General features: G+C 40.3%; 1 protein-coding gene across 2 annotated transcripts in view; it reads left to right on the top strand.

Annotated features, from left to right (window-relative positions):
• erbb3a (erb-b2 receptor tyrosine kinase 3a) overlaps positions 1 to 18,657 on the top strand; it is a 43,920-nt gene that overhangs the window by 13,448 nt on the left and 11,815 nt on the right. The window contains exons 2-13 of one of the 2 annotated variants that reach the window (XM_034166661.1): positions 702 to 859; positions 11,462 to 11,648; positions 11,990 to 12,115; positions 12,229 to 12,294; positions 13,308 to 13,426; positions 13,507 to 13,648; positions 13,749 to 13,862; positions 14,003 to 14,120; positions 14,251 to 14,324; positions 16,423 to 16,513; positions 16,686 to 16,703; positions 18,390 to 18,607. In XM_034166661.1, the coding sequence (XP_034022552.1) occupies positions 702 to 859; positions 11,462 to 11,648; positions 11,990 to 12,115; positions 12,229 to 12,294; positions 13,308 to 13,426; positions 13,507 to 13,648; positions 13,749 to 13,862; positions 14,003 to 14,120; positions 14,251 to 14,324; positions 16,423 to 16,513; positions 16,686 to 16,703; positions 18,390 to 18,607 (1,431 nt within the window). The remainder of the gene's footprint in view (positions 1 to 701; positions 860 to 11,461; positions 11,649 to 11,989; positions 12,116 to 12,228; positions 12,295 to 13,307; positions 13,427 to 13,506; positions 13,649 to 13,748; positions 13,863 to 14,002; positions 14,121 to 14,250; positions 14,325 to 16,422; positions 16,514 to 16,685; positions 16,704 to 18,389; positions 18,608 to 18,657) is intronic. The other variant, XM_034166662.1, reaches the window with a different exon arrangement.

The raw sequence follows: 18,657 nt of genomic DNA, 5'->3' as shown, positions 1-18,657 counted from the left end.
TCATGGCAAAGGCTGTGAATATTTGTGTACATGTGATTTCTTAGTTTCTTTTTTGTTTTTTATTGGAATAAATTTGCAAAAATCTCAAAAAACCTTTTTCACATTATGGGGTATTGTGTGTAGAATTTTGAGGGAAAAAATTTAACATGTAACATAACAAAATGTGGAAAGTGAAGCACTGTGAATACTTTCTGGATGCACGATATGTACTGCACACGTGTGGATGTTTGTGTAACTGTATATTCAGGAGCTCAGTCGGCCATTTGTCGGGTGTGTTTCATCAACTTTCTCTGTCCTGTATGAGATTTGAATAGCAAAGCAGCCTCTTGGTTCTGACTGGCTGAACTCCCACAGACGGTAAACAAGGCCCTGTATGTTTTTCGCAGAGAAAGACATGCCCTGTGTAGAATCCTCGGCTGGTTTCACACTGTTACAGTACTTTCATTGATCGTGTGTGCGCAGACCGCAGTGGCTTGTGGCACACTGCATAAACCTTCTTATGCGCAATTGCACGTCACTGAATAGTTTTTCATGCTCATTTTGCAAGTGTGCAAAAGTGATAATAAGAAGTGATAATATTCATTCAAAATAAAACTGCTAAAAGTAACCATCAAGTACACTGACAGTCTTGTTTCAAACTGTGAATCTAATCTCAGAATGATGTTCTTTAATGAGAGGCTGCTTGTTGTTTTTGTTTCTAGTGGTTTTGTGTTCTGGGACCAAGAATGGTCTGAGCACCACAGGAAGCCCAGCGGTGCAGTACAAGCTGATGAAGGACATGTACACCGGCTGTGAGATTGTGATGGACAACCTTGAGATTTCCATGATGGAACACAACAGAGACTTCTCCTTCCTGAAGGTGGGGATGTTAGTTTTTTTTTTTGTTTTTTTTTTTGGACACACAGAAAGCATCTTATTCCTTCTACAGAAAGTGTCAGTGACAGGAACTGCTAACCCATCTGGACAAAGATATGGACCGAGCTGTTGAGTCCCACAGTTTGAACTTTATAATACTATTTATTGGCATAACAAGAGTGAATACATTTATTCTTCTTTAGCTCTGGAAGATGATCAGAGAAAAGGACAGCATCCCCCTTCAGACTGAAATGTTCAAGGATTCTTTGTTGTTATATCATATATGCATCCATGTGACATGATACGAAATTAGGTTTTAAAAGGTTCCATTCCATTAAATAAACTAAAACTAGACCAGATTCAGAATCAAATTTATTGCCAAGTAAGTTTTCACGTACAAGGAATTTGATCTGGTGTCATAGGTGCATAAACAACAATAGAAAGAAAAGGAAAAAAATACTTCTGTAAGAAGTAAAGGAGTTAAATAGACAAATGGGCAGAGCTACATTTACTGTCAAATAGATATGGTGAAATGGGGCTGTGCAGGCATGCAGATGAACAGTATAGAGATGACCCTACCCTCCCCTTTCAGTTTGTACAGGGGTCAAAAGCTAACGTTGCTCCAATTCTGGTTTAAAAAAAAAGATACAAATTATTAGTTTAGTTAACAGGGTTTTAAAAAGGAATAGTTTGGACCATGTATCATGCTTAGTTATCATGTTACAGGGTAACGTGTCACATGTCATAGAATCCAATGGACGTTGACCTTGTTTGACCTTTACTTTAGAGACCAAGTATTCAACACAGTCAAAACTATTCCATTTATTAATCCTATTAGCTCACCCAGTAATTTGCATCACTTTTTACCAAAATTTAAGGAATTTTAACTTTTGACTCTGTACAAACTGAAACTGACCTTTGTCACCATTTTTGCTGTTTTTACCCCATAACTTCTGCTCATTCAGTCATAGATAGTCCAAACTATACCCTTTTGTAATTGTTATGATCAGACAAATTATATAGTGTACTTTTCAATTTGATTGGAGCATTTTTAATTTTGACCCCTGTGTAATTATTCAATTGACCCCTACCTGGCCGCCTATTGAAAATTCAAGTGGCTAGTCTTTTTTTTTTTTTTTTAATAAGAGTAATGTCTAAGGAGTATTTGTGCTGACTTTAGTGCTTGTATCACCATTTGCAGGATTGTTTCAGTTATCTCCTGCACTATATTTCTCTGATCAACTCTTGCCAATGTAGATGAATTAGAGGGCATTCCGAAAATATATATGAAAGTGGTCATCCTTGGGTGAGCCACATTTTCTCCAACAGTTCATCTGTCCCTGGGAGGCTCGGTGCTTAAATGTCAGTTTTGGATTCAGAAAATGTCACATACATTTCCAGCAAAATTATCACCATGACCTCAAGTTGGTGGTTGTAGCTTAATTCTCCCAAAAGTCACACCAGTCATCCTCAGATATCTCCAAGTCAGATTACCTCTCCCACTTCTGTTTGACATGGCGAGTTGAATAATTTTTGTTTCCCTTTCCTAGTCAGGATTGAGGGAAAGATGGATGCAGCAATGTACAGAGACATCCTGGATGAAAACCTGCTCCAGAGTTTCAAAAAGTCTGATAATTTTCAAAAATGAAGTTCTAAACTATTTTTGAAAACTTTGATGCATAGTATATATTCTTAAAGGGAATATAAAGCTAACGTGTGTGTTTGTCTTAAGAAGTGGATTTTTGGCTGAGTTACCGAAACACTTGTTAGGTCTTATGATACTTTCACGTAGACACAGACCTCATAAATGTGTAAAAATGTTATATTCATGTTGTTTTCATCCAGGTTTTAACATTCAAAGAGCCATTCTACAAATGATAATGTACTGGATCAAATGAGATAATTATTAAAGAGTACAAAATCACTTATTGTCTACCTTTTACATTTTCAAGTGTTTGATGTTTTAACATTCAACAAATGCAAAGTCCCAAAATGAGTGTCCTCATAGAGATGATCCTCCTTTCAGCATCGTTTAGGCCTGATGCCACTTGTTTGAGACATTTGTGACATATGTAACAGAAATGCCTCACAAATGCACTGGTTTTACCTCAGATTATAAAAAACAACCCAGTTGATTCACACCCTTTGCCCCAGATGAGGCTTACTTATGTTTTCCTCAGTCATAGCAAAAAATAATACTAATAAATAAATAAAACTAACTCCTATGCAAAGTGACAGTGGCTACATCACATAGAAAAGCCATGTTAATTTAGGTTCTAAAAATATATTCAATTATAGTCAAGTCAAAGAATTCATGTTTAATAATCTTTATTGCAGCAGTAGCACATAGTTAGAATTTAGGCTCTGAGCTCATCATTCCCCGTAGACTGTTATTTGTGATATTGGAGAGTGATAATTAGCTGTGTTACTCAATCCCCCGTTTGAGCCTACAGGTGGGTGTTGGGTTGGAGGCGGAGCTGACAGCAGCCAGCGATTTTGGTGCAGCAGTGGTGGCATTCACAGGCAGAGGGAAGAGCGGAGAAATGGAGTTTTGAACGGCCCTCCCAATTTGCAGGAAGTGTTTAGTAGATTGTGAAGAGAGTGAGGCATGACAAGTGAACAAGGCAGCTCAAGTCATCGGTCAGAACGAGCTCACAAGTTCACTCCATAAGTGTAGCGCAGTAATGAGTCATACTCGGTGTGTTCATCACGTGGCATTTTTACAAAGGTCAAAGGTTGCACAGGTTATTTTAAGACAATAAACATTGCTGCAATTATTTTAATGAGAGTGAAGCTTTTTTTGCTCACTGCAAAAAAAGGAGAGGTACAGGGGAGGTAATGCTCTAGTGGTTAAAGTGTTGGGTTTGAGACCAGAGGATCCTCAGTTCAAATCCCAGCCTGACCAGAAAATCACTAAGGGCCCTTGGGCAAGGTCCTTAATCCCTTAGTTGCCCGCGGTGTGTAGTGGGCGCCTTGCATGGCAGCAGCCAGACATTGGGGTGAATGTGAGGCATTGATGTGTAAAGCGCTTTGAGTGAATGATGCAGATGGAAAGGCGCTATATAAATGCAGTCCGTTTAACATTTTACTGCTTTTGCATTTATAAGTACTTCGCATTTTTCTGCTCTACAGTACGTGCCTTGCAATTTGATGTTTTTATTTGGGATTAATTTAGATTAATTAATTACAAAGCTTGTGTTTAATTCAATCAGATTTTTGAACCACCTGACAGCCTTAGTAGTAATAAATAATGCATGCCACATTTAACATTGAATCAGTGTGTAACTTTGCAAAAACAATGTCGGACTCTGTAGTTTTCCCTGGGCCCCTCCCCAATCGGACCGGGAGTGACATGTTTAGCCGCATGTTCTCCTTGAATTGCTGGCTGTCTGAGTGGTGTCCAAAAAATGAGGTGGGCTTCATAGATAATTGGCAAAGCTTCTGGGGAAAACCTGGTCTTGTTAGGAGAGACGGCATCCATCCCACTTTAGATGGAGCAGCTCTCATTTCTAGAAATCTGGCCAATTTTCTTAAATCCTCCAAACCGTGACTATCCAGGGTTGGGACCAGGAAGCAGAGTTGTAGTCTTACACTCCTCTCTGCAGCGTCTCTCCCCCTGCCATCCCCTCATTACCCCATCCCCGTAGAGACGGTGCCTGCTCCCAGACTACCAATAACCAGCAAAAATCTATTTAAGCATAAAAATTCAAAAAGAAAAAATAATATAGCACCTTCAACTGCACCACAGACTAAAACAGTTAAATGTGGTCTATTAAACATTAGGTCTCTCTCTTCTAAGTCCCTGTTAGTAAATGATATAATAATTGATCAACATATTGATTTATTCTGCCTTACAGAAACCTGGTTACAGCAGGATGAATATGTTAGTTTAAATGAGTCAACACCCCCGAGTCACACTAACTGTCAGAATGCTCGTAGCACGGGCCGAGGCGGAGGATTAGCAGCAGTCTTCCATTCCAGCTTATTAATTAATCAAAAACCCAGACAGAGCTTTAATTCATTTGAAAGCTTGACTCTTAGTCTTGTCCATCCAAATTGGAAGTCCCAAAAACCAGTTTTATTTGTTATTATCTATCGTCCTCCTGGTCGTTACTGTGAGTTTCTCTGTGAATTTTCAGAACTTTTGTCTGACTTAGTGCTTAGCTCAGATAAGATAATTATAGTGGGCGATTTTAACATCCACACAGATGCTGAGAATGACAGCCTCAACACTGCATTTAATCTATTATTAGACTCAATTGGCTTTGCTCAAAATGTAAATGAGTCCACCCACCACTTTAATCATATCTTAGATCTTGTTCTGACTTATGGTATGGAAATTGAAGACTTAACAGTATTCCCTGAAAACTCCCTTCTGTCTGATCATTTCTTAATAACATTTACATTTACTCTGATGGACTACCCAGCAGTGGGGAATAAGTTTCATTACACTAGAAGTCTTTCAGAAAGCGCTGTAACTAGGTTTAAGGATATGATTCCTTCTTTATGTTCTCTAATGCCATATAACAACACAGTGCAGAGTAGCTACCTAAACTCTGTAAGTGAGATAGAGTATCTCGTCAATAGTTTTACATCCTCATTGAAGACAACTTTGGATGCTGTAGCTCCTCTGAAAAAGAGAGCTTTAAATCAGAAGTGTCTGACTCCGTGGTATAACTCACAAACTCGCAGCTTAAAGCAGATAACCCGTAAGTTGGAGAGGAAATGGCGTCTCACTAATTTAGAAGATCTTCACTTAGCCTGGAAAAAGAGTCTGTTGCTCTATAAAAAAAAAGCCCTCCGTAAAGCTAGGACATCTTACTACTCATCACTAATTGAAGAAAATAAGAACAACCCCAGGTTTCTTTTCAGCACTGTAGCCAGGCTGACAAAGAGTCAGAGCTCTATTGAGCCGAGTATTCCTTTAACTTTAACTAGTAATGACTTCATGACTTTCTTTGCTAATAAAATTTTAACTATTAGAGAAAAAATTACTCATAACCATCCCAAAGACGTATCGTTATCTTTGGCTGCTTTCAGTGATGCCGGTATTTGGTTAGACTCTTTCTCTCAGATTGTTCTGTCTGAGTTATTTTCATTAGTTACTTCATCCAAACCATCAACATGTCTATTAGACCCCATTCCTACCAGGCTGCTCAAGGAAGCCCTACCATTATTTAATGCTTCGATCTTAAATATGATCAATCTATCTTTATTAGTTGGCTATGTACCACAGGCTTTTAAGGTGGCAGTAATTAAACCATTACTTAAAAAGCCATCACTTGACCCAGCTATCTTAGCTAATTATAGGCCAATCTCCAACCTTCCTTTTCTCTCAAAAATTCTTGAAAGGGTAGTTGTAAAACAGCTAACTGATCATCTGCAGAGGAATGGTCTATTTGAAGAGTTTCAGTCAGGTTTTAGAATTCATCATAGTACAGAAACAGCATTAGTGAAGGTTACAAAATGATCTTCTTATGGCCTCAGACAGTGGACTCATCTCTGTGCTTGTTCTGTTAGACCTCAGTGCTGCTTTGATACTGTTGACCATTAAAATTTTATTACAGAGATTAGAGCATGCCATAGGTATTAAAGGCACTGCGCTGCGGTGGTTTGAATCATATTTATCTAATAGATTACAGTTTGTTCATGTAAATGGAATTTAAAATTCTTCTTCTTACTTATAAGGTTTTGAATAATCAGGTCCCATCTTATCTTAGGGACCTCATTGTTATGTGTCGGACGCAGCCCGGAGAACCGACCAGCGTTTGAAGGACCCAGTATAAAATAAGCAGAGCACGGTACAAAGGATAACAGAGTTTAATAAACATAACAGTGATGTGAAAAAATATAAAAGTGCGCGGTCTGGCATGGTGGATTGCGGTGCGCTCCCAGCAGCGCTAACGGTCCGGAGCCAGAACCAATTCAGACCCAAGGACCCCGCCAACAACCCCCAGGTGGCCGCGACAAACCGAGTCTGTGAAAGAAGGAATCATTATGTGAGTCCACACTCAACACACAGAGAGAACGCTCAAAGGTGCAAAAACAGCAAACACTTCCTGGCTTAATTACTAATCAGCTTCCCACCCTGCAGGCATGGAACACCCTGTTCACAAAACTCCACTGCAGAGGAAGCTGATTACACGACCAACATACAGCTCAATATAATAAGGTGTGAGGGACACCACATTTACTGACTGTATAAATGTTAGTCACAAAATCTAACGTACCTCAGGAAGTGTGCTGACGAGCGTGAGACCTCACCCCCTCCTCTTTCACAGACCATGCATCAAACCTGGACGTTCTCTGCATCCACTGATGATGAGATGGCTCCCGAGACGACGATCTCACCCGTCTGGTCACAAGGTCGAGTCTCTGGCCAATACACACTGTGTACTCCAGTCTTAAATGCCACCATGTTCCAATCCATGTAGATGCACCACAGCTGTGAGTCCTGACGAGCCGCAGGTGATCAGCCTCAGGTGATCAGGGTGAGGTCCTGATAAACTCAGCTACACAGCCACTCAGTCCCAAATGCAAGCCACCTGGAAGGAAAAACAAAAGACAGAAACAAAAAGGCAGCCAGGCCCCCCAGCCATACAACACTCATAGTACCATATCACCCCAATAGAGCGCTTCGCTCTCAGACTGCAGGCTTACTTGTAGTTCCTAGGGTTTCTAAGAGTAGAATGGGAGGCAGAGCCTTCAGCTTTCAGGCTCCTCTCCTGTGGAACCAGCTCCCAATTCGGATCAGGGAGACAGACACCCTCTCTACTTTTAAGATTAGGCTTAAAACTTTCCTTTTTGCTAAAGCTTATAGTTAGGGCTGGATCAGGTGACCCTGAACCATCCCTTAGTTATGCTGCTATAGACTTAGACTGCTGGGGGGTTCCCATGATGCACTGAGTGTTTCTTTCTCTTTTTGCTCTGTATGCACCACTCTGCATTTAATCATTAGTGATTGATCTCTGCTCCCCTCCACAGCATGTCTTTTTCCTGGTTCTCTCCCTCAGCCTCAACCAGTCCCAGCAGAAGACTGCCCCTCCCTGAGCCTGGTTCTGCTGATGGTTTCTTCCTGTTAAAAGGGAGTTTTTCCTTCCCACTGTCGCCAAGTGCTTGCTCACAGGGGGTCGTTTTGACCATTGGGGTTTTTACGTAATTATTGTATGGCCTTGCCTTACAATATAAAGCGCCTTGGGGCAACTGTTTGTTGTGATTTGGCGCTGTATAAATAAAATTGATTGATTGATTGACAAACCTGGATACAACCAGTTTCCAGTCGTTTTTCAGCCCCTGAACTGTACCCTTAGGGTGGCCTCCAATTGCCAAATGATGGCCCCAGTTTCCTTCCCAATTTCAAAATTAGGGAAGTTGTGCAAAAAAGTAGGCAAAATTCATATTATATTCAACAGTATTTTATTATCGCTTACAGCATTTATTGTGAAATATACCCAAGTGCGTACCATTACACAAATGTTTTTGCAAATGCACAAAACACTTTTTGAAAAAGTTAAAATGTGTCTGTGAACTGTTTTCTGTTGACGTGTCCAACATGTTTTCCAAGTGTAGCAAGGTGAAGTCCAGATTGAAATATCTAGTGACATGTCTTTGTGGGTTCGAACACCAGACTTCTCCCTTTTGTGAAGTTTGTCGGAATCTCCACTAGCCAAGGAAATCTCCATGAGCAAAGTCGGTAGAAACATATTTCAGTCTGGACTTTACCTTGCTACACATGAGTTTCATGTTGTGGAAGAGGATCAGAAGGAGGCTTCTGTTCAGAGAACAGTAGGTCCTGATCACTGCATATTTTACCAGATTAAAACAAAACACCAAACACTTTCATCTACTTTTACCCCAGCGTGCTCCAATTTAATCCAAGTATTCATGTTTTGTGGAGTAGGATTTATCCCGCTCACACAGTAAAAAGTAAGTCCCTTTGGCTGCTCCTTTGTTTGCACTTGGGGTCATCACAGCAAATCCAAGGTGGATCTGCATGTTGAATTGGCACAAGTTTTATGCCGGATGCCCTTCCTGACACAACTCCACAGTAAATGGAGAAATGTGGCAGTGGTGGGATTTGAACCAGGAGCCTTCCACACCAAAACCAAGTGCACTAACTACTTGGCCACCACTCCTGTTATCCCAATCACACAAATAATAATCATTTAAAAAAAATGCATTTCCACCACCAATTGCACCCAGTGTCAGGACAGACTGGGTATCCCTCCACCACCACCAAAAAACACAGGCAATCAGTTGTCAAAAATCAGTAATGGGAGACTACTTTCGGCTGGTGGTACTAGTGGTGGTTTATTCAGGCCCTTCATTTTCATTTCAATTTTCTGAGGTGAATGGATGATAACGGTAAGAATTAGGTGGCGGTCATTTACTCAATAATTGCAGTGCAGCATGATGAGATGGTAAATTTACAAATTTTGCTCATGCAGACAGAGTAAAACGCTCTTAAAAATTAAATGTTCCATTTACCTAACCTAGTGTCAACCAGTCCCATAAAAACACATAATATGAGAAACATAAATATGTAAGTAATTGTGACAAAACAATCTTTGAAGTGTTCTTGTTTCCATCCACCTATTTGTCTAAGAAAAACTGTCTGTAAAAGTGATTTAGTTGTTAAATGGTACCCTGAGATGAAGCATTTGAGTATTCATTCCCACAACACCTCCTCTCATCCACTCAATAGCTTCCATTATACCCTGTACCACTCTTTGTCAAAAATCAAATTGTTATAATTAAATGCACATTATGTTTTACTTTTAAACAACCAAATTTTATGGAGCCAGTTCACAAAACTAGATTAAGTAAATCAATATAACATTTCAGGACAACACGGTGGCTTAGTGGTTTGCACTGTTGCCTCACAGCAAGAAGGTCATGGGATCAATTCCCACCTGTGGCCTTTCTGTGTGGAGTTTGCATGTTCTCCCCATGTTTGCGTGGATTCTCTCCAGGTGCTCCGGCTTCCTCCCACATCCAAAGACATGCAGGTTAGGTGGATTGGAAACTTTAAATTGTCCGTAGGTGTGTGTGCAGGTGTGAATGAGTTTGTCTGTCTATACGTGGCCCTGCGACAGATTGGTATCCTGTCCAGGGTGTAACCCAGAACACGCCCTGTGACTGTTGGGATAGGCTCCAGCCCCCTGACCCTTAATTGGAGTAAGCAGTTGAAGAAGAGTGAGTAAATATAACATTTCACTTTTTCAAATGAAGGCTTTTTCTCAATCAGCATTCTCTAGCAAGGACATCAAACTACTGCCTGTCTGCAGTAAACCTGATTTTTATAAAACATAATCCTATAACATTATTAGCGGATTAACTTTTCAACCAACTTTGAAATGTTTTAAATGTCTGAAACTGAAACATCGCACAAAAGCGACAAGCATCACCTTGAGCAGGTGGAGCAGCAGGAGGTCCAGCCATAGTAAAGGCAATAATTAGATTATTGAAGTCCTTTTCCATGTGTACTTTTATTTCTTATTCATTTAATACTTACTGTGCTGTGTATAAACTGCATGTTAAAATAAAACTGCTTAATTTCATTTCTTCATTTAATTATTTATGTACATCTTGATCATCGTCTGATCTTGGCCTGCTAAACCTTTTTGGGAACCTCCATATTTACGCTTCAACATATTAAAATTTCAGCACTTGAGGTCTGTTTTTCAGAGTTCTAGAGCCAAAAAACCAATCCAACCAGTAATTCTTAAAATGAAAGTTAGCCATGAGCTGTAGCTTCAGTGGATATCAAAGCTACGATTTCAGTGAGGTGTGCCCCCCACTGCTGTTGGCATCTGGGTGTGGCTGGAGTGCATGTTGTGCTTTGGCAGCGATACAGTATGTGCTCTACTCAGTGCCCTTCTACTTGTAACATTCATTCATTTTCAAGGGCCACTGAGGGGATTGGAACCAATCCCCACAGTCACAGGGTGAGGCAGGACAAACATGCACACTCGTAGTAAATTTGTCTTTGGAAGTGGCAGGAAGCCGACGCACGCAGAGGGAACCCGCGTGAACACGAGGAGAATACACAAACTCCACACAGAAACAACTAGGTGGGAAGCGATCCCATGACCTTCTTGCTGTGAGGCAACAGTGCTAACCACTAAGCTGCCGTGCCGCCTGTAACATTTATGATGTACTTAATTTTGTCTTATTCATTTAAGTTTTTGGTCTTTTTTTCTTTTTTAAAAAAGATTAATCATCAGTATTTCACATGATTGCAGAGTCACATTTTATGTTTAACTTCTCCCGCCATAGCTACCATGCCTCATGCTAAGTTTTGCAACTATTTGTCAGGGGACAGTCATGAATGTAACGCGAGAGCCCGATAAGAACCCCAACGTGAGCGTGTTTACTATCTTCCCATGTTTAAACATTATTCAAAGAGAAACTCAAGCCCACTCTTTACACACCCAGCCCACAGCGCCTCAACGACAAACATGAAGATATCAGACTATCGCAGTCATCATGACCAAATATAAAAGGAAAACACACCTCTGTTGCCAGGTGTGGGCTCTGATAATAAGTAATATGACCAACAAAATCAGAATTGTAATTTCTTTTGTCATGTCTGTGAACCCTACAGTCTATCAGAGAGGTCATGGGCCACATCCTGTTTGCCGTCAACGAGGTTAGTCGACTGCCGCTGGACAACCTGCGTGTCATCAGAGGTACCAGACTGTATGGCGGCCAATTTGCCTTAGCTGTGATGGTCAACTATCAGAAAGACGGCCAGTACGGACTGCAGGAACTGGGCCTGACTCACCTTACAGGTACACACTGCTCAGTCGGGTCGTGCGTTCAAGTGCAGGAAGAGATAACAGGCAATGCCTTTTGGTTGCCGTTACTCTCACACCCCCACAGTGCAGCCACACCCACATAGTAGTGGTTGCTGCAGTGTGTGTGTGTGTGTGTGTGTGTGTGTGTGTGTGTGTGTGTGTGTGTAATTTGTAGTAATGTAAAGTGCCTGGAATGTCTCGAATGCTCAACCGCTCAACTGTCACTGTCAGACGAGTTGCGGTGCATGACACCGTGTTTGAGCTATAGTAAACGGTGAGTCACAGGCTTGTTCTGGCTTGTATGCCCTTCACTTTTACATGTGTGGTGCCTACAGAGATACTGGAAGGAGGAGTCGCGATCATCCAGAATAAATTCTTGAGCTACGGCCCGCAGGTGAACTGGCTGGATATAGTCAAGAACACATCGGCTAAAATTGTCATCAGCGAAAATGGTCCTCAAAGTGAGTGGAAAGGTTGCTTATTACCAAAAAATTAAAAAAAAAGCCTCGAATTTGGTTTGGGTTGCTTTTTGGAACTTCATAAAATGTGCACTGGCTGTGAAATTGTATTTCAGAACCTTGTGACGAAGCATGTGGTGACGCACCCTGCTGGGGTCCAGGGAAGGACTCGTGCCAAATCTGTGAGTCCACATATCCCCAAAGACCTCATTTTCCAAAGTTATAAAAAAACTAATGTGTGTTTTCATGATTTAGTGACAGTAGTTTTATAGTTTTAGTACCTGTGGGCATGAAAACTGTAACACCTATGGCAATCTGACATTAGACCTCAGACCTTGACACTCATCCACATGATTGACCTCTGGCTGACCTTGCCAGGGTACTTTTTGAATCCACCTAAGCGTGTGCTACATTTGGTCCAAATTGGGTTGAAAATAAAATTATTTGAGATTGACTTTTGCCATAATTTTTTCATGTCAATTTTGGGTCCAACCTTTATTGACATACCAAGTTTATTAAAAGCTGAACGACATAGGTGGAGGCCAACAGATGAACATGACCTTGACCCCAGTGATTGACCTTTGGTAACCTTACTGGCCCTTTCTGGAAACCACCTACATATGTGGGCCAAGTTCAGTAGAAATCAGTTTGAAAAAGTTAAATTTTGACCTTTAACCTTTTACCTTGAGTCCAGTGATTATCCTTTCGCAAATTTGATGCCACCTGGGCAGGTCCAGAGCCGACCTACATATGTGTGCCACATTTGGTGGACATTGGAGTGGACAACCAAAATCATAACTTTTTACTTTTGACCCCAGTGACCTTTACTCATACCAAAACAAACCCTTTTAAGGCAATTCTGGGCTTGACTGTCATCCACATCTCAAATTTGTTAATAATTGGCAAAGCACCTGTGAGAAGTAGGGGAACAGATGAACCAAAATTTTGACCTTTTACCCTAATAACCTTGATCTTTGATAAAACAAACCCCTTAAAGGTAATTCTGGGCTCCTCCTACATGCACAAGTATATTTATAGAAACTGACTTGTGTTATTGTTGGACATGCTGTGATTTGGTGCTACATAAATAAATTGAATTGAATTGGGCAACACGTCAGAAGAGTAGGGAAACAAACAAATGCACAAACATTCCTCAAATTATTGTATGAAGATAGTATAATCTCCTTTCTTTCAGTGACCAAGACTGTGTGCGCCCCTCAGTGTAATGGTCATTGCTTTGGTCGAAGCCCTAGCGAGTGTTGCCATGTTGAGTGTGCTGGAGGCTGCACTGGACCGCTGAACACAGATTGCTTTGTGAGTTTGCAGCTTGTTGTCTCAGACAAAATAAATCCAACAGGTCGTTTGCTGACAGGTCCATATGTGATACTTTGCAGGCCTGCAGGAACTTTAACAACTCTGGCTCTTGCGTGCCTCAGTGTCCTAAAACCCTCATCTACAACAAACATACGTTCCAGCTGGAGCCAAACCCCAATGCCAAGTACCAGTATGGCTCCATCTGTGTGGCCCAGTGCCCCAGTGAGTCCCTACAGACACCCATTACCATATACCCACTGATTCACACAGGGTTGGAGCTTACATACGCTTTGTTCAATTTTTTTTTTTTTTTTTTTTACAGCAAATTTTGTGGTACATGGGAGCTCTTGTGTGAGCAGTTGCCCTGCAGACAAAATGGAAATGGAGAAAAATGGTGTGAAACAATGCGTGCCTTGTGGAGGCCTCTGCCCAAAAGGTACTCACAATTATTCAACACTGTTGACTAATTGGTTTGTGCATGTAAGACCCAGCAATGTGTGTACTGCTATGGTCAGTTCAGTTTTATTTCAGTGCACTTGTACTTTCAATCAGTGTTCTTTGTCATCTTCTCCCCAGCATGTGTTGGCACAGGAACTCCAGAGAGACAGACAGTTGATGCCCTAAACATTGACAGTTTCATAAACTGCACTAAGATCCAAGGCAGCTTGCACTTTCTGGTGACTGGGATCGAGGGGTATAAATTTATTTCATAATATTATTTTTGTGTAATGTAAATTCCATTCATTTTCTTCTATACTGTACTGGCTCTTTTTATTTGCTGCTACTTTATTTATTTTTTTGAATTCTCTTTTATTTATGCACAGTGATTCTTATAAGAACGTACCAGTCCTTGACCCAGAAAAACTCAAAATCTTTAAAACTGTTCGAGAGATTACAGGTTTGTATGTGTAAGATATGCTTTTTTTCATAAATTAATACATGACACTCTTTTGTTCTATTCTAAGTACTTAAAAAGCACATATAGTATGTAAAAATGAGTTTTAATCAAACACTTTTTTAACAGCGTGCCCCAAAATGCTATACATCATTTTTAATTTGTGGTTCAATATACATGAACAAATATTGTAATTCCCTGAGGTGACTTACTGCTGTGTTAGCAGTCATTGTTTTGTGTTATTAGGTTCTACTAATGTTTATTATTTTGTGTTACATGTGTTATCTACAGTATTTATTGTGGAGAAAAATGTAGGGCCCCATGTGACTTTTGGCCCCTGAACTTCAGTCCACAAAAGACAGCGCATTATTCCGCCACTGAATCACCTGCTGGAAACATGCTTGAGCATAACAAATGAGGCATGATGGACGGGGAAGTTCATCAGTGCTGTTCCAACCATCTGGTTTAAACCTATAGGGCCTTTCAAATTTCACAAAACTGAGAAAATTTAGTTTCTACCAAAATCCAAACATTATAATGTAGGTTTATTTTTGTCATATGTTGCAAAATTACAGCTCATTTTAATGAAAAGGACATATTTATCTATGGAAATTCTATAGTTGGTTCTGCGAGAGACTGGTGTTCTGTCCAGGGTTGTACCCCACCTCATGTCCTATGACTGCTGGGGTAGGCTCCAGCCCCCGCGACCCTAAATTGCAAGCGGTTGAGTAAGCGGTTGAAGATGAGTATGTGAGTGAAATTCTATAGTGAATATTGTCTTTTCCTACATCGATGTCATGCAGACTAACTACAGGAGGAAGTGCATGTGTGCATACATGACGTTTTGAGATTACCTATGACCCATCTTATGTTAAGATCAGTAAGTTTTCTTGTAAATCAGTTCCAAATCTACCAAATGTTGGTCATAGCATCTGATCCTTTGAATTTCTCCCCCTCAAGAGTTGAAATTCTAAATGGTTTCCAGATGGCATGAATTTTGATATTAGGGATATCATATTATGAATCCCCTATCGAAGAAATAAAATTATAGTGGAGCCAAAGAAAATTCTTTATATGACTTACATCTTAAAAAACCCAGTGGCACTATACCTTTAAGAATGGAACAATAAATGATCATAATATTAAGCAGGCACTTGGGTGTTGGAGCAGACTGCAGAGTAGGTGGTTTAAAGATACTGTATTTGATTTAGTGATGTTTATTAGCAGGAATGGAATATAACATTCATAACCATCAGGTCATTAGTGTATTATTACCGGCAACAGTGAATCAATGTGATATCATACCATAAGCTCAGAATGAGCTCTTCATATCTACATGGGAGTGAGCCTCCTTATGGAGGGTGTCATATTTTGTACAATATCCCAAAACAGACATACTTTCTCTGCCTTTCATTCAGTACAGTCAGAAGACTGAAAAAAAAGAAGAATTATGGTTTACTCCTCTGTCAACAGGTTGCTACTTTAAGCTTAAGAACCCTCATTTTGTGACATGGAGGATCACACATGTAGTTTATCTCATGAGAAGGCAAAGGGAGCATGAACCCCCATCACCAAAGATGCAAAAGATGCAAAAGCCTGAAGGGTAAACAGTACAGTGACCAGCGACGGTATAATGCAATCTGCAACCTTACCATTAGATGGCATTAAGCCCTACACACTGTGGCTTTAAAAATGTGAATAAGCAACACTGAACCCAAAAATTTCACTCTCTGGAGATCATAATCTTACATGGAAGCTCCTGGAATGTGTGTAAAGATCAACATGGAAATCTGTTGTAGAAATTTACTCTGTTTACCATTTATCGCTATCAAGCCACAGTAACGCTGGCAGTGTTACCGACTTGAAGGATTTGTGATCACTGGTGTTTGTCTGTGTTTCTGTCAGCAAAATAAAAAAATAAAAATCAAGATAATCTCTGCAAAACCTAACAGGAATATTCGTATCAAGTAGAAGAAACTTCATTTTGAATGTCGATTGGAAGATGAATGTGGATTCTCAGTTATTATATTTTAAACTTTCTGTAAAATAGTGAAACGGTAATAATGAAATTAAAGGTTTTTTTTTATGTCCTATATTTCAGACATTCTCAGTATCCAGTCGTGGCCCAGCAACATGTCTGATTTGTCAGTATTCTCCAACCTGGAAACAATTCAAGGCAGAACCCTTTACAGGTGAACAGTTTTTATTTCTTTTATTCAAGCGTTATGTTTGTTTGTTTTTCTAGTTCACTAAGCTCACTGTACTGTATCTTTTGCTGCATTGTAAACTAGACTTCTACTATTATCAGTCTCATTGTGTCTTATATCTCTTTATCCCTCTGTCATACTTTTTAAACCTATTTAGAGGAGTGAGCTCTAGAAGGTAAAGTAAATATTTCACATGCCTGCATCTCTTTGCCACTTCATATATGACTTCAGTGTAGAGTTTTCTTTGTTAAATCATTTCCACATAGGTTTACAGCACATATTCAGTGCTGGGATCTTTTGATTGAGCTGGTGGTGGGTGCACCTGATTTTGTTGTTTGTGCATGTTCTTCCTGACTGGGTCACAGAAAATATTTTTGAATCAGAGCCGGGATGTATTCTGATAAATTACCCTTTATTTATTACCCAGCATGTTTAAAGGTGAAGTCCCTGTTGGATTTTCCAAAAATTGACAAAATGCATTTTGTGTTGAAATCAAGTTATTATAAAGTACTTTTATTTCTTTGGTGTATCAGAAAATTACAGCAAACTTTATTATTGCTAAAGTATTTATGTTGGACAAATTTCATGGTGAATATAGTGTTTTTGCTGTCACATCTTGCAGATGTCACGAAGGACGAAGCCCAAATGCAGGGTTTGGAGCTCATGCTGCAATAGGGCAGTGCAGTCTCGTTTGAACCCTGTGTGATATCGCGGGATTTGACTACTTATGGGGACAGCTGGTCCCATTGCGCAATATATACACAGCATAACGTCACACGGCAAAATGGTGTACTGTTTTGTTTTCGGCTACAATCACTGAAGCAGAGAAAAGTGCAGGTTTTTTTGGTTTCCAGTGGAGGAGGGAAGACGAGGCAAATGGGAGACGTCATGCCGTTAAGTGTTAGCCTACACAGTAAAATCACCAGTGTTAAATTAACACTGACAGTGAACATATGGTCACACTCTGACCACAGTAGGACCGTATGTTCACTGGCAGTGTTAAATTAACACTGACAGTGAACATATGGTTAAATTAACACTGACAGTGAACATATGGTCCCACTCTGACCACAGTAAGACCTTATATACACCCACTCTGACCAGAGTAGGACCATATGTACACTGGCAGTGTTACTTTAACACTATCAGTGTTAGTTTTACACTGGTGATTTTACTGTGTAGACAGCTAACCAGAGTAGCTCCGTTCTCTTGCCTGCACAACTGCCTCGACATGTTTGAGCTCTGGGTCTGCAACACATGTTCACTTTCCACCGCATCGTCACTTTTTCTTTGCATTTTCACTTTGTTTGCGTGTAATTCGCCCAAAACTCATAGAATGTGCCGTGCTTCTGTCCCCGGAAGTACAGCTGTAGAGAAATTACATCATATGCATCATATTTGATCCCTTTAGCGCCCGCCCTCAAACGAGACTGTGGTGCCCAGTTGATTAGAGTTGGAAACTCGACATTTCTAACTCTTAAAAAAGAAAAAATATCTAATAAAACTGAAAAAAAAGACTAATTTTGTCAAACCAAGTCAAAATGCTTTATGTGTAACTTTTGTTAGGATTGACAACTGACAGACTAAGACCTATGGGAGGACTTGTCCAGCAGATATCCAGCAAAACTCTGCTTTGAAATTTGTCCACATTTTACCCGGAGTTTCCCCAATGTGATGTCTGGTGGCCTGTGTTTATTGACTGTGTCTATGCTGTCAATCTGTGTGTCCTTACTCTACTGGGCTGATAGTCTACCCCCCGTTTCATAACTTAACATAGATAGATGGATGGATAGACATCTAAAGGGGCTACTTCTTTAATTCTGTTTATTCCACTGAGTTCATTCACGCTTTGGCCTTTCAGGGGCTACTCTCTGCTAGTGATGAAGATCCCATCTTTGATGTACCTGGGGTTACGCTCATTGCGAAGAATCAACGACGGCAATGTCTACATCACAGGCAACAAGAAGCTCTGTTACCACAACACTGTCAACTGGACACGGATCTTCAGCAGCAGCTCCCGGCCGCAGAGACGTCCAGCCCAACTTGACATCAAGGAAAACCGATCACGAAATAAATGTGGTAAGAAGGGTTGTTTTCAGCCTTTGCCTGCATTACTGTTGATGTGGGGT

Source organism: Thalassophryne amazonica, chromosome 3 (genome assembly GCF_902500255.1).
Source record: "Thalassophryne amazonica chromosome 3, fThaAma1.1, whole genome shotgun sequence".
Taxonomy (NCBI): domain Eukaryota; kingdom Metazoa; phylum Chordata; class Actinopteri; order Batrachoidiformes; family Batrachoididae; genus Thalassophryne; species Thalassophryne amazonica.
Note: the sequence above shows the minus strand (reverse complement) of the source record. Positions and strands in the feature narration are given on the sequence as shown.